The sequence below is a fragment of the Balaenoptera borealis genome, assembly GCF_965194805.1.
Source record: "Balaenoptera borealis genome assembly, chromosome: 1".
In the NCBI taxonomy this organism is placed as follows: domain Eukaryota; kingdom Metazoa; phylum Chordata; class Mammalia; order Artiodactyla; family Balaenopteridae; genus Balaenoptera; species Balaenoptera borealis.
The window spans coordinates 22,031,185-22,054,911 of record NC_138860.1 but is presented as its reverse complement, the minus strand read 5'-3'; the positions used below and the strand labels follow the sequence as shown (position 1 = coordinate 22,054,911).

The 23,727-nt window shown below is 46.7% G+C and overlaps 1 protein-coding gene across 1 annotated transcript in view; it reads left to right on the top strand.

Annotated features, from left to right (window-relative positions):
• The window catches only part of CAPN8 (calpain 8), an 82,588-nt gene extending 68,091 nt beyond the window's left edge, over positions 1-14,497 (top strand). Inside the window, 5 exon segments of the mRNA XM_082390058.1 lie at positions 1,606-1,674; positions 2,131-2,209; positions 10,699-10,815; positions 11,634-11,692; positions 12,679-14,497. Of these exon segments, the coding sequence (XP_082246184.1) occupies positions 1,606-1,674; positions 2,131-2,209; positions 10,699-10,815; positions 11,634-11,692; positions 12,679-12,702 (348 nt within the window). The 3' untranslated portion in view covers positions 12,703-14,497.
• Positions 14,498-23,727: the final 9,230 nt, after the last annotated feature.

The window sequence follows — 23,727 nt, the reverse complement described above, 5'->3', positions numbered from 1 at the left end:
CACAGTTATTGAATGCTCTGAACCTCAGTTTCTTCTCCTGGAAAATGGAATAACAATATGTAGCTTGTGAGGATGAAATGAGATACAAGTACACATGGGACTAGCTAGACCAGAGCGTTAGCCCTCTTTGTAGACTACTCTTCTCAGGTATGTTGGTTGAAGTATTAGGATTTGAAGGCTGTGGTGCATCCAACACTCAGCATGGATCGTGGAAATAAGGACACAAACTTTCTTAAAGGGTTACACTCTTGGGTGTAAACATGACTTTTTGTTTAGCTGGTTGAAGGAGGTGGGAATGATGCTCTGTTTCAGAATTTTAACATCTGAGCTGTAACACACTGGTGTCTGTTGATTAGTTGGGATGGCTGAGAAAAGGGTAGAGTTTCAAAGAGACTGAACTACATGAGGGTAGGGACAGCTCAAAACCAGCCCCCCAGGTCGAGCCCAGTGCTTAATCAATATTGCTGGACACAGAGAATTGCACACAACCCCTGGCCTGTTTGGGTTGAGCAGTGGCCTATGAGCCAGCTGTGCTCCTGGGACCATGTCCCAGGGTCCCAGGAATCAGTGCTGAGAAGCTCAGAGCTCCTTCAGGGCACCAGACAAACATGTGTAGACCGTGTGGCAGAGAATTCCAATCCTGTGCTCCTGAGGACTCTTCTGATAACATTTAAAAAAAAATTTTTTTTTATTTTATGGCTGTGTTGGGTCTTGTTTCTGTGCAAGGGCTTTCTCTAGTTGCGGCAAGTGGGGGCCACTCTTCATCACGGTGCGCGGGCCTCTCACTATCGCGGCCTCTCTTGTTACGGAGCACAGGCTCCAGACGCGCAGGCTCAGTAATTGTGGCTCACGGGCCTAGCCGCTCCGCGGCATGTGGGATCTTCCCAGACCAGGGCTCGAACCCGTGTCCCTTGCATTGGCAGGCGGATTCTCAACCACTGCGCCACCAGGGAAGCCCCACATTTTTTTTTTTTAATATTTATTTATTTGGCTGCGCCGGGTCTTAGTTGTGTCACGCAGGATCTTCGTTGCCGTGTGTGGGGTCTTCGTTGCGGCATGCGGGATCTTTAGTTGCGGCATGCGGGATCTTTAGTCGCGGCATGTGAACTCTTAGTTGTGGCATGTGGGATCTAGTTCCCTGACCAGGGATCGAACCCAGGCCCTCTGCATTGGGAGCGCAGAGTCTTAGCCACTGGACCACCAGGGAAGTCCCTCTGATAACATTTTGACATCAACTATCAATGGCAGACATTTAAATCTGGAAGGGAATTTACAACAGACCATAGAGCTCAACCCCTCAATGACCCAGGATGACGAGGGTGCTGGATGCTAATGAATGGAGGGCGTTAGGCTCCTGACTTGCCCTTTGCTCCTAGCTCTGTACCTGACCTCAAAGGAGGGCCTTGGTGAGTGTTTGACTCTTTAATCTTTATTTGAATATGTCTCCCACCAACCTTTCCCACCGTGACCCCCAGGGCCCTGCTTACTACAGACACGGATGTTCACTGAGGTCTTAAGACACTCACTGTGCAAGGTCACAAGAGAACGAAATCCATAGAGCATGTAGAATCTGGGCTTGATCATGTTGGCCTTTAACCTGCTTAGAGCAATGGGACAGACACCTTGGGGCTGGTGGAATTCAAGACGCTCTGGTTGAAGATTCAGAAGTATCTGGTAACCAACCCCTCTCTCCCTGTTGTGCATACTCTGGGCTCTTGTCACTGGCCTCTGTTCTGTTTCTAGCCCCTCGCCTTCCATGACACCCATTCCTGATATATTTCCTGCCCTGGTCTGACTAGATCCTTCATCATGGTCAAAGGCAACACCAAACCTGGGCACACTGTTCAGGAAGGACTAAGGAGGCAATGAGAGATTGCCAGTGCTGTCAACGGAAGTGCTGTCAATGTGCCAGTGCTGTCACAGGAAGTTCCCCTGTTCACAGGGCAAAAGGACTAGCACCGGCCCTCAGCCCAAGCTCTTAGTTTTGTTCTGGAAACTTCTTGGGAGGAATCAGTGAAGCCTTCTCTGAGGGTGTCCCTGGCCTTCTGAGGAAGTGGTGGGGTGGAGGGAGATGGTTCTGCAGGGGCCACAAAAAGCTGTTTTCTACCTGGAATTTTTCTCCTGCTTTAGGAGATCTATCGGGAAACTGATTATAACCACTCAGGGACCATTGATGCCCACGAGATGAGGACAGCCCTCAAGAAGGCAGGTGAAGACGCATCCTGTAGACAAGGTCTTGAGACCCAGATGTGCTCACTTTTTAATTTTATTTTATTTTAAAAATTAATTAATTAATTTATTTATTTTTGGCTGTGTTGGGTCTTCGTTTCTGTGTGAGGGCTTTCTCTAGTTGTGGCGAGCGGGGGCCACTCTTCATCGCGGTGCGCGGGCCTCTCACTATCGCGGCCTGTCTTGTTGCGGAGCACAGGCTCCAGATGCGCAGGCTCAGTAGTTGTGGCTCACGGGCCCAGTTGCTCCGCGGCATGTGGGATCCTCCCAGACCAGGGCTCGAACCCGTGTCCTCTGCATTGGCAGGCAGATTCTCAACCACTGCGCCTCCAGGGAAGCCCCTATTTTATTTTAATTTTTAAAAACTTTTATTTATTTATTTTTAACATTTTTATTAAAGTATAATTGCTTTACAATGGTGTGTTAGTTTCTGCTTTATAACAAAGTGAATCAGTTATACATATACATATATCCCCATATCTCTTCCCTCTTGCATCTCCCTCCCTCCCAGCCTCCCTATCCCACCCTTCTAGCTGGTCACAAAGCACCGAGCTGATCTCCCTGTGCTATGTGACTGCTTCCCACTAGCCATCTATTTTACATTTGGTAGTGTATATATGTCCATGCCACTCTCTCACTTTGTCCCAGCTTACTCTTCCCCCTCCCTGTGTCCTCAAGTCCATTCTCTAGTAGGTCTGCGTCTTTATTACCATCTTGCCCCTAGGTTCTTCATGACCATTTTTTTTTTTTTTAGATTCCATATATATGTGTTAGCATACGGTATTTGTTTTTCTCTTTCTGACATACTTCACTCTGTATGACAGACTCTATGTCAATCCAACTCACTACAAATAACTCAATTTCATTTCCTTTTATGGCTGAGTAATATTCCATTGTATATATGTGCCACATCTTCTTTATCCATTCATCTGTCAATGGACATTCAGGTTGCTTCCATGTCCTGGCTATTGTAAATAGAACTGCAATGAACATTGTGGTACATGACTCTTTTTGAATTATGGTTTTCTCAGGGTATATGCCCAGTAGTGGGATTGCTGGGTCGTATGGTAGTTCTATTTTTAGTTCTTTAAGGAACCTCCATATTGTTCTCCATAGTGGCTGTATCAATTTACATTCCCACCAACAGTGTATGAGGGTTCCCTTTTCTCCACACCCTCTCCAGCATTTATTGTTTGCAGAGTTTTTGATGATGGCCATTCTGACCGGTGTGAGATGATATCACATTGTAGTTTTGATTTGTATTTCTCTAATGATTAATGATGTTGAACATTCTTTCATGTGTTTGTTGGCAATCTGTGTATCTTCTTTGGAGAAATGTCTATTTAGGTCTTCTGCCCATTTTTGGATTGGGTTGTTTGTTTTTCTGATATTGAGCTGCATGAGCTGCTTGTAAATATTGGAGATTAATCCTTTGTCAGTTGCTTCGTTTGCAAATATTTTCTCCCATTCTGAGGGTTGTCTTTTCGTCTTTTTTATGGTTTCCCCTGCTGTGCAAAAGTTTTTAAGTTTGATTAGGTTCCATTTGTTGATTTTTGTTTTTATTTCCCTTTCTCTAGGAGGTGGGTCAAAAAGGATCTTGCTGTGACTTATGTCATAGAGTGTTCTGCCTATGTTTTCCTCTAAGAGTTTTATAGTGTCTGGCCTTACAGTTAGGTCTTTAATCCATTTAGAGTTTATTTTTGTGTATGGTGTTATGGAGTGTTCTAATTTCATTCTTTTACATGAAGCTGTCCAGTTTTCCCAGCACCACTGATTGAAGAGGCTGTCTTTTCTCCACTGTATATTCTTGCCTCCTTTATCAAAGATAAGGTGACCATATGTGCATGGGTTTACCTCTGGGGTTTCTATCCTGTTCCATTGATCTATATTTCTGTTTTTGTGCCAGTACCATACTATCTTGCTTACTGTAGCTTTGTAGTATAGTCTGAAGTCTGGGAGCCTGATTCCTCCAGCTCCGTTTTTCTTTCTCAAGATTGCTTTGGCTATTCGGGGTCTTTTGTGTTTCCATACAAATTGTGAAATTTTTTGTTCTAGTTATGTGAAAAATGCCATTGCTAGTTTGATAGGGATTGCATTGAATCTGTAGATTGCTTTTGGTAGTATAGTCATTTTCACAATGTTGGTCCTTCCAACCCAAGAACATGGTATATCTCTCCATCAATTTGTATCATCTTTAATTACTTTCATCAGTGTCTTATAATTTTCTGCATACAGGTCTTTTGTCTCCTTAGGTAGGTTTATTCCTAGGTATTTTATTCTTTTTGTTGCAATGGTAAATGGGAGTGTTTTCTTAATTTCACTTTCAGATTTTTCATCATTAGTGTATAGGAATGCAAGAGATTTCTGTGCATTAATTTTATATCCTGCTACTTTACCATATTCATTGATTAGCTCTAGTAGTTTTCTGGTAGCATCTTTAGGATTCTGTATGTATAGTATCATGTCATCTGCAAACAGTGACAGCTTTACTTCTTCTTTTCCAATTTGGATTCCTTTTATTTCTTTGTCTTCTCTGATTGCTGTGGCTAACACTTCCAAAACTATGTTGAATAATAGTGGTGAGAGTGGGCAACCTTGTCTTGTTCCTGATCTTAGTGGAAATGGTTTCAGTTTGTCACCATTGAGGACGATATTGGCTGTGTGTTTGTCATATATGGCCTTTATTATGTTGAGGTAAGTTCCCTCTTTGACAACTTTTTGGAGGGTTTTTATCATAAATGGGTGTTGGATTTTGTCAAAAGCTTTCTCTGCATCTATTGAGATGATCATATGGTTTTTCTCCTTCAATTTGTTAATATGGTGTATCACATTGATTGATTTGCATATATTGAAGAATCCTTGCATTCCTGGTATAAACCCCACTTGATCATGGTGTATGATGCTTTAAATGTGCTGTTGGATTCTGTTTGGTAGTATTTTCTTGAGGATTTTTGCATCTATGTTCATCAGTGATATTGGTGTGTAGTTTTCTTTTTTTGTGACATCTTTGTCTGTTTTGGTATCAGGGTGATGGTGACCTCGTAGAATGAGTTTGGGAGTGTTCCTCCCTCTGCTATATTTTGGAAGAGTTTGAGAAGGATAGGTGTTAGCTCTTCTCTAAATGTTTGATAGAATTCACCTGTGAAGCCATCTGGTCCTGGGCTTTTGTTTGTTGGAAGATTTTTAATCACAGTCTCAATTTCAGTGCTGTGATTGGTCTGTTCATATTTTCTATTTCTTCCTGGTTCAGTCTTGGAAGGTTGTGCATTTCTAAGAATTTGTTCATTTCTTCCAGGTTGTCCATTTTATTGGCATATAATTGCTTGTAGTAATCTCTCATGATCCTTTGTATTTCTGCAGTGTCAGTTGTTACTTCTCCTTTTTCATTTCTAATTCTGTTGATTTGAGTCTTCTCCCTTTTTTTCCTGATGAGTCTGGCTAATGGTTTATCAATTTTGTTTATCTTCTCAAAGAACCAACTTTTAGTTTTATTGGTCTTTGCTATCATTTCCTTCATTTATTTTTCATTTGTTTCTGTTCTGATCGTTATGATTTCTTTCCTTCTGCTAACTATGGGACTTTTTTGTTCTTCTTTCTCTAATTGCTTTAGGTGTAAGGTTAGGTTGTTTATTTGAGATGTTTCTTGTTTGTTAAGGTAGGATTGTATTGCTATAAACTTCCCTCTTAGAACTGCTTTTGCTGCATCCCATAGGTTTTGGGTCGTCATGTTTTCATTGTCATTTGTTTCCAGGTATTTTTTGATTTCCTCTTTGATTTCTTCAGTGATCTCTTGGTTATTAAGTAGTGTATTGTTTAGCCTCCATGTGTTTGTATTTTTTACAGATTTTTTCCTGTAATTGATATCTAGTCTCATAGCATTGTGGTCAGAAAAGATACTTGATACAATTTCAATTTTCTTAAATTTACCAGGGCTTGATTTGTGACCCAAGATATGATCTATCTTGGAGAATGTTCCATGAGCACTTGAGAAGAAAGTGTATTCTGTTGTTTTTGGATGGAATGTCCTATAAATATCAATTAAGTCCATCCTGTTTAATGTATCATTTAAAGCTTGTGTTTCCTTATTTATTTTCATTTTTGATGATCTCTCCATTAGTGAAAGTGGGGTGTCAAAGTCCCCTACTATGATTGTGTTACTGTCGATTTCCCCTTTTATGGCTGTTAGTATTTGCCTTATGTATTGAGGTGCTCCTATGTTGGGTGCATAAATATTTACAATTGTTATATCTTCTTCTTGGATTGATCCCTTGATCATTATGTAGTGTCCTTCTTTGTCTCTTGTAATAGTCTTTATTTTAAAGTCTATTTTGTCTGATATGAGAATTGCTACTCCAGCTTTCTTTTTTCAACCCCTCACTTTCAGTCTGTATGTGTCCCTAGGTCTGAAGTGGGTCTCCTGTAGACAGCATATATATGGGTCTTGTTTTTGTACCCATTCAGCCAGTCTATGTCTTTTGGTTGGAGCATTTAATCCATTTACATTTAAGGTAATTATTGATATGTATGTTCCTATTACCAGTTTCTTAATTGTTTTGGGTTTGTTATTGTAGGTCTTTTCCTTCTCTTGTGTTTCCTGCCTAGAAAAGTTCCTTTAGCATTTGTTGTAAAGCTGGTTTGGTGGTGCTGAATTCCTTTAGCTTTTGCTTGTCTGTAAAGGTTTTAATTTCTCCGTCGAATATGAATGAGAGCCTTGCTGGGTAGAGTAATCTTGGTTGTAGGTTTTTCCCTTTCATCACTATAAATATGTCCTGTCACTCCCTTCTGGCTTGCAGAGTTTCTGCTGAAAGATCAGCTGTTAACCTTATGGAGATTCCCTTGTATGTTATTTGTTGTTTTTCCCTTGCTGCTTTTAATATTTTTTCTTTGTATTTAATTTTTGATAGTTTGATTAATATGTGTGTTGGCATGTTTCTCCTTGGATTTATCCTGTATGGGACTCTCTGTGCTTGCTGGACTTGATTAACTATTTCCTTTTCCATATTAGGGAAGTTTTCAGCTATAACCTCTTCAAGTATTTTCTCAGTTCCTTTCTTTTTCTCTTCTTCTTCTAGGACCCCTATAATTCGAACGTTGGTGCATTTAATATTGTCCCAGAGGTCTCTGAGACTGTCCTCAATTCTTTTCATTTTTTCTTTATTCTGCTCTGTAGTAGTTATTTGTACTATTTTATCTTCCAGGTCACTTATCCGTTCTTCTGCCTCAGTTATTCTGCTATTGATCCCTTCTAGGGAATTTTTAATTTCATTTATTGTGTTGTTCATGATTGTTTGTTTGCTCTTTAGTTCTTCTAGGTCCTTGTCAAACGTTTCTTGTATTTTCTCCATTCTATTTCCAAGATTTTGGATCATCTTTACTGTCATTATTCTGAATTCTTTTTCAGGTAAACTGCCTATTTCCTCTTCATTTGTTAGGTCTGGTGGGTTTTTACCTTGCTCCTTCATCTGCTGTGTATTTCTTTGTCTTCTCATTTTGCTTAACTTACTGTGTTTGGGGTCTCCTTTTTGCAGGCTGCAGGTTCGTAGTTCCTGTTGTTTTTGGTGTCTGGCCCCAGTGGCTAAAGTTGTTTCAGTGGGTTGTGTAGGCTTCCTGGTGGAGGGGACTAGTGCCTGTGTTCTGGTGGATGAGGCTGAATCTTGTCTTTCTGGTGGGCGGGTCCACATCTGGTGGTGTGTTTTGGGGTGTCTGTGACCTTATTATGATTTTAGGCAGCCTCTCTGCTAATGGGTGGGGTTGTGTTCCTGTCTTGCTAGTTGTTTGGCATAGGGTGTGCTGCACTGTAGCTTGCTGGTCATTGAGTGGAGCTGGGTCTTGACGTTGAGATGGAGATCTCTGGGAGATTTTTGCTGTTGGATATTACATGGAGCTGGGAGGTCTCTGGTGGACCAAAGTCCTGAACTTGGGTCTCCCACCTCAGAGGCAGAGCCCTGACACCTGGTTGGAGCACCAGGAGCCTGTCGTCCACACAGCTCAGAATAAAAGGGGGAAAAAAAGAAAGAAGGAAAGAAAAAGATAAAATAAAATAATTAAAATTAGAAACAAAAATAATTTAAAAAAATTTTTTAAAGTAATTAAAAGAAAAGAAAGAAAGAAGAGAACAACCAAACCAAAAAACAAATCCACCAATGATAACAAGTGCTGAAAACTATACTAAAAAAAAAAAAAAACCAAACAGACAGAACCCCTAGGACAAATGGTAAAAGCAAAGCTATACAGACAAAATCACACACAGAAGCATACACATACACACTCACAAAAAGAGAAGAAGGGAAAAAATATATATATATCGTTGCTCCCAAAGTCCACCTCCTCAATTTGGGATGGTTCGTTGTCTATTCAGGTATTCCACAGATGCAGGGTACATCTAGTTGTTTGTGGAGCTTTAATCCGCTGCTCCTGACACTGCTGGGAGAGATTTCCCTTTCTCTTCTTTGTTTGCACAGCTCCTGGGGTTCAGCTTTGGATTGGACCCGCCTCTGCATGTAGGTCACCTGAGGGCGTCTGTTCCCCGCCCAGACAGGACGGGGTTAAAGGAGCAGCTGACTCGGGGGCTCTGGCTCACTCAGGCCGCGGGGAGGGAGGGGTACAGAGGAGGCGGGGCGAGCCTGCGGCGGCAGAGGCCGGCGTGACGTTGCACCAGCCTGAGGTGCGCAGTGCGTTCTCCCGGGGAAGTTGTCCCTGGATCACGGGACCCTGGCAGTGGCGGGATGCACAGGCTCCCAGGAGGGGCGGTGTGGAGAGTGACCTGTGCTCGCACACAGGCTTCTTGGAGGCGGCAGCAGCAGCCTTAGCGTCTCGTGCCCGTCTCTGGGGTCCGCGCTCATAGCCGCGGCTCGCGCCAGTCTCTGGAGCTCGTTTAGGCGGCGCTCTTAATCCCCTCTCCTCACACACCAGGAAACAAAGAGGCAAGAAAAAGTCTCTTGCCTCTTCAGCAGTTCCAAACTTTTTCCCGGACTCCCTCCCGGCTAGCTGTGGTGCACTAACCCCTTCAGGCTGTGTTCACGCCGCCAACCCCAGTCCTCTCCCTGCGACTGAAGCCCGAGCCTCAGTTCCCAGCCCCGCCCGCCCCGGCGGGGGAGCAGACAAGCCTCTCGGGCTGGTGAGTGCTGCTCGGCGCCGAGCCTCTGTGCGGGAATCTCTCCGCTTTGCCCTCCGCACCCCTGTGGCTGCGCTCTCCTCCGTGGCTCCGAAGCTTCCCCCCTCTGCCACCCGCAGTCTCCGCCCGCGAAGGGGCTTCCTAGTGCGTGGAAACCTTTCCTCCTTCACGGCTCCCTCCCAGAGGTGCAGGTCCCGTCCCTATTCTTTTGTCTCTGTTTTTTCTTTTTTCTTTTGCCCTACCCAGGTACGTGGGGAGTTTCTTGCCTTTTGGGAGGTCTGAGGTCTTCTGCCAGCATTCAGTAGGTGTTCTGTAGGAGTTGTTCCACATGTAGATGTATTTCTGATGTATTTGTGGGGAGGAAGGTGATCTCCGTGTCTTACTCTTCCGCCATCTTGAAGCTCCTCCTTCCCTTTATTTATTTTTGACTGTGTCAGGTCTTAGTTGCGGCACACAGGATCTTTTGTTGTGGCGCGTGGGCTCCAGAGTGCGAGAGCTCTGTAGTTGTAGTACGCGGGCTCTCTAGTTGTGGCGTGAGAGCTTAGCAGTTGTGGTGCATGGGCTTAGTTGCCCTGTGGCATGTGGGATCTTAGTTCCCCAACCAGGGATCGAACCTGCGTCCTCTGCATTGGAAGGCGGATTCTTAACCAATAGACCACCAGGGAAGTCCCCTAGATGTGTTCATTTTATTTAGTTTTACTTATTTTGAAAATATTTCTTTATTTATTTGGCTGCACCAGGTCTCAGTTGCGGCATGCAGGATCCTTAGTTGCAGCATGGGGGGATCTAGTGCCCCGACCAGGGACTGAACTCGGGCCCCCTGCATTGAGAGCATGGAGTCCCAACCACTGGACCACCAGGGAAGTCCCAAGATGTGCTCATTTTAAACATTCTTAATATGATGGTTGCTAATGACCATCAGCGGTAGTTACCTTATATGTGACAACAAATATTTGTTGAGCACCTTCCTTATCCGGGGAGGAGGGAATGTTGCTGGGTTCTTTAGACTTTTTCCAAGGACTTTGCCTGTTACTGGGAAGGTGACAGCAATCACAGGGGACGGGGCTGTGAACGGGATGGGCAGGAGATGCCGTCCCCTCACCTTCCCTGTTTTTTCTTGCTGTGGCCAATGTGATGCACAGCTGAGTTAGTGCTGGAGCTACAGGTCTTATTCTTGGATCAGGGAGAAGGCTCATCCTGTTGAGGATTATCTAAAAGGAGACTGATTGGATGACCAGACCCTTCTGGTATCTTTTGAAGGGGGCAGCGTCAGGCCTGAGTCAGCCCTGACTTCTGCTGTAGACAGGGCCGAGCCCCCCACTGCACCTATAAACTTGGTCCCACTCTGCCCATAGGTTTCACCCTCAACAACCAGGTACAGCAGACCATCGCCATGCGGTATGCATGCAGCAAACTTGGCATCGACTTTGACAGCTTCCTTGCTTGTATGATCCGCCTGGAGACCCTCTTCAGTGAGTCACTCTCTCCTTTAACCCTATCTCATTTCTCCTGAGGTGCGGAGAGGGGCAGGGGGCAGGGCCAGCAAGCAGAACCAGACAGGCTTCAGAAACTGTGGCATCCTTGGGGGAGGGGAAGCAGAAACTAAAGGGGCTGAGGAAGCCCAAGCTGGCCACGCCCAAGGTGCTGCCTCCTCTGGGAGATTTAAAAAGATTGTTGTGCACCTACTACATGCAGTCACTGGGCCAAATGAATGAGTCCCAGCAACGGTCCTTAAACGGCTTTTAACATCTGTGCTTCCATGGGGATCATATTGAGAGCGTGTGTCACCTCCCAGGGAGGGAAGAGGGGTCCCCTTCTGGAAGCCTATAGATGGCCTAGTGCCCCCTTGGGCTCATGCTAAGGTATCATATTAAGGGAGGGAGTTTTCCTTCCAGTGAGGGCTGGGAAGTGTAAATTCTAACGGGGAAAGCTCAGTGACTGGATTACCCACAAATGGGGCAACCACCTCTGTTCCACGACCCCATCCCCTACCCCTGTTGAAAGAATTGCAAGTTTCTAGAGCTTCTGAGGGTGGAGATGGCAAAAGGACCTTCTCTGCTCACATCTGGAAGTTTGTCTAATTGGGCAGGGGGACATCTGCTGTCTAAAACCCTCACCCTGGGCACTGGATCCAGATCTAGCTTTTCGGGGTCCCTGAAGCTGAGTGGGAGCTGGGAAGGGTGCAGGGGCTGGGGGAAGGTACCAGGTGGGGTGGACAGAGACGGCTCCCTGGCTGTTCCAAAGTCCAGGAACATCCCCATCTGATTTCATTCCTTCTCTGGCATTCTAGAACTGTTCAGCCTTCTAGACAAGGACCAGAATGGCATTGTCCGGCTCTCTCTGGCAGAGGTAAGTGGTTTTGATAAACTGCTTGCTGATGGTACTTAAACATTCTTGGATGGTATTGATGCCGAGCGCTGTTAATTCACACTGACTTGTCTTATTTCCATGCGGATACAACGCATGTTCTATGGCAGGCATTGCCAGGAGGAGTGTGATTGTCATCAATCTTTCAAATATTTTTATTTATAATTATTATTATTGTTGTTGTTTTAAAGATAAAGCGACAGTTACATTTCAAATCATTTCAAGGATGCAAGCTCTTATTAATTTGGATGGAATTGTGGGTGGTAGGTACAATTTAAAGTGCCTAACTTTTAGGACCAGGCATCTTTGATTGATGTATAGAAGGATATCAGAAACAAAGAATTAAATTGCAACAAGGTAGAGTGCAGATGCAAAATAAATGGGTGTAAATTACTGTGTACAAAGCCCACAATGTCTTACGCTGACAACGTCGTGCCCTTCCCCTGTGGAGGGCTGCAGCCTATGCAGCAGGGCCTTTATTGGCCCGTGGGGATGCAGGTGTGGGCATGTCCTGAGGGGCCAGGCCAGGAGGCATTGCCCTTGACCTGCTTCTCAGGCAGAGGAACTAGAGCACCAGGTTACTCCTGGCCCTGCCTAGCTGTCTGGGTACAACCACTTCTTTTCTTCTCAAGAATGGGAATGTCATTGACCCCTTTCAGTGATCTAGGGAAGGCCTTCCTGGAAGCATGTCTGTGGATGTCTACAAACACCCGCTCAATAGTGTTGAACCTGAAACTTTTGGAAGTCCCTTTGGGGCTAAGCTTTTCCTAAGTCACTTTTCCATGGGGCTCTGGCTCAGGGGATGCTGACCTAGTTAAGGCCTTTCTTGCTTCCTCCTGTTGAGCAAGGCACTTACTGGAGGACACAGCTAGAACAAGTCATACCATGTGAGGCAGGAGAGTGCCTCTGGAACAGTCACACCAGCTCCTGAGGACCCCTGAGCTCACCCCGATCTCCTTCTTTTGCAGTGGCTGTGCTGTGTGTTGGTCTGACCCAGGGTTCTGGACATCAGTGACGCTCCCTGCCAGCCTGCCTTCCTCTTTTCTCCCTTTCTTTACAGTTCTGTGAACATTTATCCTCAAGGGGGCATTCACTGGTTATTCATCTCTTCCTTGCCGTTTGTTGTTCCCTGAGATCCTGGCCTGTCCCACTGGAGCAGTCCGGGGAGCCCGAGATCTCTTTCAGCAGCATTTAAGCGGATCCCAGAGCACAATGGAGAGACAGAAATTAATTAAAGTTGTGGGCCAAAATGGTTTCTGCCTTCCTCTAGTGATATGTAATCTGGGGGGTGCCCTGGGGTGTTTCTGCTTTAGAAAAGATGTTCTTGAGCAATGATGCAGCCCAAAGCTGCTGAAAGATGGGAAATGTGGGTGAATTTCTTGGAGGAAAGGCCTGCTATAGATTAAACTGCCTCCGGGGACTGCCTTCAGGAAAGGAGCTGCTCCCGCCCTTCCGAAGAGGGTGTAGGGAGGGTCTGCTGGGGGGAGAGGCCTTTCTTCCTCACACACAGACGGGAGAAATTGCTATACTGCAGGTCAGCATGGGCTAAAGGAAAGGAAAGGATAGGAAAATTCTTGCTGAGGGGAATTCTTACCTGACAAATAGCTTGAGGGGAAATGCAGTTCAGGTTAGTTTTGCTCATGGCGGAACACAATGATCTTTGTTGTTGGTAAGAAAATAGGTGCCATAGCCTAGTGTCCTAATGGGTAGTTGGAGACAGAGCTGACTCTCATACGCAGATGTTGGAAATGAAGTGTACAGGAAGATGAGTGTCTTAGTCAGTTTGGGCTGTCTGAGCAAATACCAGAGACCAGGTGGCTTATAAAAAACAGACACATTTTCTCACAGTTCTGGAGGCTAGAAGTCCGAGATCAGAGCAGCATAGTTGGGTTCTGGAGATCTCTCTCAGACTATAGACTTCTCATTGTGTCCTCACAGGGTGGAGAGCAGAGGGGAAGCAAGCTCTCTCATGATTCTTGGAAGAACACTAATCCCATTCATGAGGGGCCCACCCTCATGACCTTATCTAACCCTAATTAGCCCCCCAGGTCCCACCTCCTGATACCACCACACTAGGGGGTGGGGTTTCAACGTATGAATTTGAAGGGGATACAACCATTCAGCCCATAACTGTGACCTACTGGAGAGAAAACACACATTTATGCCTTGGCCTCTCTATTAGTCTGATTAAGGATTAATTTTTGACCTCCAGAAGTAGAGCTGGATGAACGTTCCTTATAGGAACATGATTTATAAGTATGGTATAACAGCCATCAGTTTTTTTTTTTGAAGTATAGTTGATTTACAATATTGTGTTAGTTTCATGTGTAGAGCAAAGTGATTTAGTTATATATATATATATTTTCAGATTATTTTCCATTATAGGTTATTACAAGATATTGAATATAGTTCCCTGTGCTAAACAGTAGGACCTTTTTGTTTATCTATTCTATATATAATAGTTTGCATCTGCTAACTTCAATCTCCCAATCCATCCCTCCCCCCTTCCTCCCCCTTGGCAACCTCAAGTCTGTTCTCTATGTCTGGGAGTCTGTATCTGCTTTGTAAATAGGTTCATTTGTGTCATATTTTAGACTCCAAATGTAAGTGAGATCATATGGTATTTGTCTTTCTCTTTCTGACTTACTTCACTCAGTATGATAATCTCTGATTGTATCCATGTGGCTGCAAATGGCATTATTTTGTTCTTTTTATGGCTGAGCAGTATTCCATTGCGTATATATATATATATATATATATATAAACCACATCTTCTTTATCCATTCATCTATTGGTGGACATTTAGTTTATTTCCATGTCTTGGCTATTGTAAACAGTGCTGCTATGAACATTGGGGTGCATGTATCTTTTTGAATTAGTGTTTTCTTTTTTTTCCCTGGATATATATCCGGGAGTGGGGTTGCTGGATCATATGGTAGCTCTATTTTTAGTTTTTTAAGGATCTTTCATACTGTTTTCCATAGTGGCTGCACCAATTTACATTCCCATTGTAAGAAGATTCCCTTTTCTCCACACCCTCTCTAGCATTTATTATTTGTAGACTTTTTGTTGATGGCCATTCTGACTGAACACCAGTCAGCTTTAGTGCTGTCTTCAACTCTCCCAAGGCCCAGCGGGGGGAAGGGGTAGGCCCTTAACTGAAGGGGGCTGTGGGAGCTCTGGGATCTCACCCCTCAGGGAGAGGCTCTGGGACAGCGTCCCTGCAGGGAAAGTTCAGTCATCGGAGGGTGGAGAAGGAGCTATATTTGTTTGGCAGCCTGTGGGTCCCAGAAGTAAAGAGGTCCTTCCACGTGTAGTCAGAAGTATGAGGGAGCTTTCATCACCTGGGTCATCAGCAGGACCCAGCAGGTGTATGTCCAGCTGCCCTCAGGCTGCCTGGGGATACCACCCAGCCTGCCGCTGTCGGCCCAGGTGGTGTTAGTCTGATGCTCACTAGCCAGGTACAAGTCCCTGACCCACACCATTGTTTAAAAATAAAGTACTACAAAGCAGTTCTCCTTTACATTTCGAATATAGCGTGGCTGCCTAAATTGAAAGGACTGTGTTATAATCAGCTGGCAACAGGTAGTTTTATTTTTCAGGCCTACAAGCTACTTCAGGGAATAGTCTGGTAAGCAAAAAAAACCAAACCAAACAAAAAAACCCCAAAAAACAGCTTAGTTACAAAATGGATTTGCTTTGGGGGTCCCAGTCTCAGGGAAGTGTTGTTCTGGGGACTTCTTACCAGTACAGCCTGTGAGGCCAGCTAAGGATCTTAACACTGCATAGTTTTCCTCTTAAACACCTGAGAGTTTGCTGTATGCTCCCTTCTGCCCCCTGAATTAAGGCAGCAGAGGTGCTGCTTTTTGGTGTGGCCTCTTCATCGCCCCTCTATGTGGCTGCATCTCAGGAAAGATCCGCCCCTGCTGGATGGTGGCGCCTCGGCGTGGATCCCCCAGGGAGGCTCCTGCACTTCCCCGGCCGGGCCCTCCCCACGTTATTGCGTTCACGTGTTTCACGTCTTCCCTGTTCCTGTGGACGGTCTGTGAATGCAGAGTGTTCCTAATTCCCCCAGAGCCTAGAACAGTGCCTGGCACAGAGCAGGTGCTCAATGAATGAAACCCGTGTCCTTTCCTTTGCAAATGAGGAGGTACTGTAGCACTTGGGCCCCACTTTGTTTTCCCAGTAGAGAGGATGGGTCTGCAGTGGTCCCTCACTGCAGTTCCCGGCAGCCCCAGAGGGGAAGTGCTGATGTTTGGATGCGTTACAACCAGCCTCCGTGGGCGGGTGAAGGGCTGGAGGGGGGGATGGCGAGAAGGAGAAGCTGTGTCCCCTGCGGGGTCCCCTGCTGAGCCGCTCCCTCCCCAGGCTCCTCGCCACCCCCATGCCAGGAGCACAGGGAGCTATTGCCTCCAGTGGGCCGCCTCCCCTGTCGGCGGGTCTTTGATTCGTGCAGAGAATCTGTGGCGGCTCTCGGGTTCCCCACTTTCTGGAAGGAGAGTGAAGCAGCTCGGCAGGAGGCTTGAGGCAGCGGTGGGGGTCAGGGGGGGCCTCCTTCTGTTCCTCGCCATCCTCCCTCGCCTGCAGAGCCCCGCCACTTCTCTTAAAGGCCGAGCTTGTTTCCTCACTAGTCAACGTGAGGACACACACGCCACTACGCCGCCCCCAGACTCAACTGAGACCTCCGGGAGCATGGAAGCTGACACCGCGGCGGGAGGTGGTCAGGGGGTATCGAATATTCTGGGTAATTCCACACCAGCAAGGCCACCTCTAGCAAGTCCCCTTTCCCGTGAGAGCTTCGAGTCACGCATTATTAGCTTTCTGCTCACGTCACCGGCCCAAGCGGGGGTCTCGGTAGTTATGCACAATCGCAGAAGCAGCGTTGAGCAGGGCTGGGAGAAGCCGGTGGCCCTGCCACACGCCGCAGGGGGCTCTTCCCGCCAAGGTCCCCACAGCACCGGCTCGCGGGGCATCCTGTGCGTCCTGCCCGGGGCGCAGCTGGCGGAGGCCCCCGCCCTGCTCGGGGCTCCCCTCCGTTCCTCACCGCCGCCCTGAAGCCAGGCGCTACTCCACCGGGCTGGGGCAGCGGGGCACAGAACAAAGTCCTGCATCAGCTGTTCTCGCTCTGCCACCTAGGCTGACTTCGTGCCTCTCACTCCAAGCGTCACGCTGCGCAGCCTCTCAGATGCCCAGCATCTTTTCAGCTTTCGATGTTCCAGTTTCCCGCAGGCCCTGATCCTGTCATTGCTTCCACTGTGGCTCCAGGACACGGCCAAACCCTACACCCCAGCCCACGTTTCTCTGCTCTTCTTCCACGGGGGATCCCAGGCCCCGGTCGACATCTCCCTTCATACATGAACCCTTCCCTTTTTTTTTGAACCCTTCCCTTTGATTGATGGGCTGGGTTGACCTCAAGAGTTCACGTAATTGGACAGGGGACAACCAAGACACCCCACCCCCTAACCTCTCTCTGCACTGCAGGACAGTGTCAGGAAGGACCTAGTGTGGGGACACCTACCTGCCACCTTTGCCCTGCTCCTCAGCTCCACGTTATAGACAGGGTGACTGTGGAGCCCATCTGTGTGATACAGACAAGGATGGAGAGAAGCATCCTGAATCCCACCTGCCTTCGATCCTGACGCGTACCTGTCATATCTGAGCTGCAGTCTTTGGGAAGGATAGCAGTAGTCACTTACTAGTGGCAGCTGTGTGGAGAAGGAGGGCCCATCTTCTAGTGGGGGAAGAGGGTGATGATTTGGAGTTTGCAAGCTGTAAATACACATGTTGACTCCTTACAATTTTGGGAGGCCTGTGTCTGCTTCACCCGTTGATTAAACATAGGGCTTCATGAGGGATGGAAATGAGGCAGGGGATATTGTCCCAGCCACTGAGTTATGAAGGTCTTGTGAAGGCTGATGGTCCTTCTCCCAGCTCCCTGCTGTACTCTGAAGCAGAGCCAGGGGTGCACGCATGTGGAGACCCAGCAATTTACTGCCATCTGCTGAAACTTGCTTTTTCTTTTTTAATATTTGTCATATTTACATTCTTATATTTTATAAATTTATTTCTATTAAAATGATTTTATGTATTGTTATTTATTTATTGTTATACACTTATATGTTTATGTACACATTTACATATTTATACATTATCGGCATATAAATATCAAGATATATAATAATAATATATAAAATCAATATATATATCAATAAATATCAACAACATATAAATAAAAGGACTGTATACTGAAGTCCCATGTATTATCCATTACAGTGAATGATTTTTAATATTTTACCATATCTGTTTTATCATTTTTGCTGAAGAATTTTGCTGAAGAAGTTTTTGTGAAAGTACATTGCAGATATCATGACATTTTACCCTATACTGTGCATCTCCAGCAAAGGACATTTTATTACACAGCCACAATACTATTATCCAACTTAACAAAATTAGCAATAATTCTTTACTCACATCTAATAACCAGTCTATATTCAAATCTCCTTGATTGACTTAAAAATATACTTTTACAGTTGGTTTATTTGAGTGAGGATTCAACCAGGGTCCTCATTTTTCCGGTTTTAATCTACAGCCTTCTTCCATTTTTGGGGGGTATTGAATGATTGATGCATAATTGCAGCTTTAAGAAAGAATATTGGTGATATGAATCTGCTCTATCTGCTTCTCAGTCTAATTAAATCTCATGCAGAGCGCCCATCCCCTCCGGTTTCCTCCCTCTCCCAGGACCAGGCAGGATGGTCTGTAGGGACGGGAATCTGGGAAAAGGGCGTCTAGTTTTCCCTCCACTGTGGTTGCCATCCAAGCCCGCCCATCCTTGCTGGTGGCATTGCCTGCTGGTGGCCCGTTGGCTCCAGAACCATCTGAGCTGGAGCCTCCCCTTCTGGGCCACACCTGGTTTTTGTTCAGGTCACCTTGTTCTCTGACCCTGAGGCTCAAGGCTCCTTTCAGCCAGCGGGGCGGGGCAGTACTCATCCTGGCCCTGAGGCCGCCAGGCCCCCCCGGGGAGGCCTGCAGACCAGCGATCTGCCTCTGAGTATTCACAGAGGGGAACGGCTCAGTTAGTAAAAACACAGGAAAGCACATGGGAATTCTCTGGGATTTAGAAGGTACTGTGGTTCTGTGCATAGTGTAAGCCTTCAATTTCGGCTTGTTGAATCGAATTGAATTCAGCAAGGAAGAGAAGATTAGGAGATGAGAGACATTATCTGGTGATGGAATTCAAGCCCAAATGTTCCTGTAGTCACAGTTATTCTACTTATGCTCTGGGAGGGATTGGCAGGGAGCCCGTTCCAGAACCTCACAGACACTCACGTGTGGATTTGCACAGTGGGCTTACCCAGTGGGCATGAGGGGCTTCTGTTTGGCCCCTAGGCTACTCCTGGAGACCTGGAGTGGAATCCCCTCAGCCTCCTGAGGGCAGTGGGGTGGGTTCTCAGGGCGTGGAGCCACGCTCTTCAATTCTACTCAGTAATTCGATCAGTAAACGTCTTAAGCACCAACTACAAGCCAGGCTCAGGGCTCGCCCTGGGAGTTGTAGGGGGGGTGAGGTGGGATGGTGGGATGGTGGGTGGCGCAGGGATGAATAACAGAGATCTCTGCCTCCCAGAAGCTTCCAGGCTAATGGGGGAGACAGACTCCTACACAAGTAACACAATTTGAAACAGTGTAACATCAGTGCTGGAAGAGAGGTACAGAAAAGACAGGCCACAAGAAGAGAGAGAGGTTAATGCTGTGTCAGGAAAGGGAGCAGGTTTCCTGCAAGATGGGTAGGAATTGGGCAGCTGGGACTTCATTCAGTCATTTGGTAAATATTAATTATGCATCAGCTATATTCTAGGGATTGTGCGGGCACCAGTAAATGAGAGGGAAAGGTGTTCCAGATGGAGGGAAGAGCATGAGAGGAGGGAAGAGCATAGGAAAAGACAGAGCCTGTTTGGAAGAGCCTGGGCTGTGACTTTGAGGCCGTCGCTGCATCCCCCCAGGACCTGCTGGACCAGGAAGCAGCCAACTGCCTTCCTTGCTTCTTCCTGTCTTCTGTGCCAGGATCATGCCTGGGGTGCTTTGCCTTTCTATATCAGAGGGAAAGAATTTCAGGCTATTCCCCAGAGAGGGCAGTATCCTTGGCGTCCTGAGGTTCAGGTTGCTGGGTAACGTCCACTTCCTCCGCTCCCTGGGCTGGAAGCGCCCCCAGAGCTCTTTGGGCAGCTGAGAGCAACGTTCTGTGGCTGCTGCCCGGCACTGGGTCAAAGCACCTTGATGTGCAGCCAGCTGTAGCTTCTGCAGCTGTGTCCCCACCACCCAGGGTGAAGAAGAAAAGGCCAACTCGCGGAAAGCCCCTGGGAGAGGCCAGAAACATTCCCCTGGAGCTGAAAGCAATCCAGATGATTGGCCGAGGAAGTGCAGCTGGCCTCCCGCTTCCACCTGCGTTCCTGAAACATTTACTACTAATTAATTTCTGAATTACACAACAATGCACTTCCTAATTACACAGGGGAAGCACTAGCAGCTATAAAGGGGTCGTTATCTATTTCACAACTGATTCTAATAGATGCTCTCCCAGAAATGAGAGGGATGGAGGAGCAGGGGTGGGGGTGGGGGGCGGTGGAGGAGGAAGGAGAGAGAGAGGGAGATTTTGGATCGATTGAGACAGAAGGAAAGCCTGGCTGGCAGGTCCTCCTGGTCTCAGAGGAGGAGATCAGCTGTTTGGGGACCACAGCAACCCTTCCAGGAGACATGCAGCCGTCTCTGGCCTCAGAAGGAAAGCTTCCTCAGGAACCCTGCCAACTGTACAAACACCAACCAACACGGAAATGTAAATAATAACACGCAGACATGATGCAAACATAATTATAGCCAAACATTATGAGGAGAGAGACTCACTGGGGACTGGCCATGTTTTCCTGTCTGTAAGTCCCATTTTGCATTGTGGTGATTAAAGCAGACTAATTTTTTTCTCTCTCTCTTTTCTGTTTTGTTTTTACTGCCACATAGAATTTAGTGTGTGTGTGTGTATTTATAGTAGATTGGATAGCACATTAAAACAAGTAAGTGGCTTTCATATCATGTTGGAATATCGGATTATCAAAGGTTTATTAGGCTCATCAAGCTTATTGAGCTCCTACTGTGTGCAGGGAGGTATGCTGGCCAGTGGGCTACATGAATAAGGTAGGATCCCTCCTGTGGGTATGTCTCTATAGTCTGAGGAGAGAGACATGTGTAAAAACACATCCTGGCCCTGGCTTCAGCAAGCGGTGGAGACAGGCACAGGGAACCATGAGGGCACTAGCTGCATCTTGGAGTTCAGGCAAGTCTGTGGAACAGAAGAGAGTGTGAACAAGGACTTTCCTCCGCTCTTTCCTAGATCATGAGGGCTGGAGCCCTTCCTAACTCTCAGCACCTGATTTACAGGTCGAAGGCCAGGTATGAAGGCTGTAGGCTATGGGTGGTTCTCCTGAGGGGTGAGTTGTATCTGCCACGGTCCATCGGGGGACAGAAACCATAACAGTTATTTGAACAGAAAGAATGAAACGCAGCAAATTGTTATCTAGGTAAAGAGTTATAACTAGTAATTGAATGGATAAAAAGAGTACTTAAAGGTACCGTGGAGGTAACAGCTGTGGGAAGCTACTGCGTCGGGCTGAGTGAACAAAGGGAAGAGGTTGGAATTATTGAAACACAGAAATTTAGAGAGACCCCATCAAGCTGAAACTCATACCTCTGAGAAGCTGGTGTCTCTGGAAGGGGAGGCTGTACCACAAGGGGGCAGGTTTTACAATTGTAGGAATAATTGCGGAGCGGGTTCACCTGCGCAGCTGGCGCCCCCTGTTGGCAGAGCTGAATATAGAGCCAGTGGACAGAAATTCAGAAGGTGGTCCCATGAGCTGGAGGTTCGTTCATTCAGCTTCGATTTTTGAGTACCCGCAAAATATCAGGCATTTTGTGGCTTGGACCAGCCTTGCAGCCATGGAGGTGGTGAGGAAAGTTTATAGGATCTGCTGTCGGGTTAGGTATGGGGTATGACTGGGAGGGAAGAGTCGAGAATGATTACAATATTTTTGGCTGGAGCCGCTGAAGGGTGGAGCTGACGGTAACTGCGGGTTTTAAAAAATATTTACGCCATCGATGATTATAAAGTTATGAAGAGATTCCGTTTGAATTCACTGAGTAAGTTAATCTGAAGAATGCAGTCTTAATAACCTGAGATGTATAAACCATTTTGAATAATCCAGGATATTTGCATGTTTCCTGTTCACTACTCTTATGAAATTATTATTTTCCCAGACAGGTCCTGGGAGTGGAAGTGGCCTTGTACACTCTGGGGCTTTGCTTTCTCACAAAAAATCTTCTAGAGTATTTTTGTTTTTGCCTTTTTGACTCCTGCTACCTACCCATAGGTCCCCCCCGCTCCCCCCCCCACCCCCGCCCATTGCTAGCTACTGAGGATTTGTGTGTCCTCACCTTTACCTGCTCAGAATTCTTCAGGGTTTCCTTCTCAATGTCTCCTGTTTTCCTTCTCAGTCTCCTTCTCTGGCTCCTTTAATGAGGTCAACCCCCAGATCCCCATCCTTTCTCCAGCCCAACTACCTCTGACTTGGTCTTGAGTTTCCAACTGCCTTCTGGGGATCTCCACAAGGTTGTCCTGAAGACACCTGAGGTTCTCCATGTTGCCAAATGAACTCATTCTTCTCCCTTTATACCTAATTCGCACCCGCCCCTCCCAAATCCTTGATGTCACCTAATGTCATCGTCTAGCCGTTCTGGCTCCAAGCTCAGTCATTTTTTTTTTTAAATTAATTTATTTAATATATTTATTTTTGGCTGCGTTGGATCTTCGTTGCTGTGTGTGGGTTTTTCTCTAGTTGTGGCGAGCGGGGGCTACTCTTCGTTGCGCATGGGCTTCTCATTGCGGTGGCTTCTCTTGTTGCAGAGCATGGGCTCTAGGCGTGCGGGCTTCAGTAGTTGTGGCACACAGGCTGAGTAGTTGTGGCTCGCGGGCTCTAGAGCTCAGGCTCAGTAGTTGTGGCGCACGGGCTTAGTTGCTCCGTGGCATGTGGGATCTTCCCGGACCAGGGGTTGAACCTGTGTTCCCTGCATTGGCAGGCGTATTCTTAACCACTGCGCCACCAGGGAAGTCCCAAGCTCAGTCATCTTTGACGCCTTCCTCTCACTCATCCTCATAGCTGATCCATCACTGATTCCTGTCAGTTCTCTTTTCACTCCCTCCTTGTTTCCCCCTTTCCTTCCCACTGCTTGAATTCAGGCTATTCCCTTGTCTCGCCTGGCCTGTCCCGGTGCAGAAGCCTCTAATTAATTCTTCTCCTTTCAAGCTCTTGCCTCTCTGTCCCCTGCATCAGGTATTGCTTCCTAAAGCAACAGTGCATCACTCTGGCTCCTTCTCAAAGCTCTCAGTGGTGTCCTGTTGCCAGCAGAATGATAGTCAAACTCTTAGCACGGTGTCCAAGAGCCTCCTTGGATGGGTCCCAAGCCATCTTTCCAGACTCCACCCCAGTTTCATCACTGTGTTTTAAACATGCAGGATGGCTCGATATTAACTACAATCACCAAGCATGCTACCTTTGCTGGGGGCTCTTCCTTCCACCTGTGCTTTCCTTTTGTCCCTCCCCCGCCTACAAATGCCCCACCCACCCTGCCCACTTCCTTCCACCCCCCATGAAGGTGAAGAAGAGGACAGTTTCTTTACTTTTTTCCAACACGCCCAAACTCAAATTATAGCCCATTCAGTTCGAGCCTCCCAGCCAGGCAGAGAGAGAAGTCCAGGGCCGTGGACCAGAGACGAAGGGTCTGCAGGACCCTGAACTTGAGCCCCTGAAGGCCCATCTGCCCACCCCAGGCACAATTTCAGTCCAGTCCAGAAGATGGTTTTCCACGCTGTCTCTCACCATCTCTGGAGAAGAAGGTGTTTCCCTGCAGTCTGTGATCGGCAGGCCCTTGCATGAATTAATCAGCAAATTCCCTGTATTTAGCCAAGTGTCTGCAAA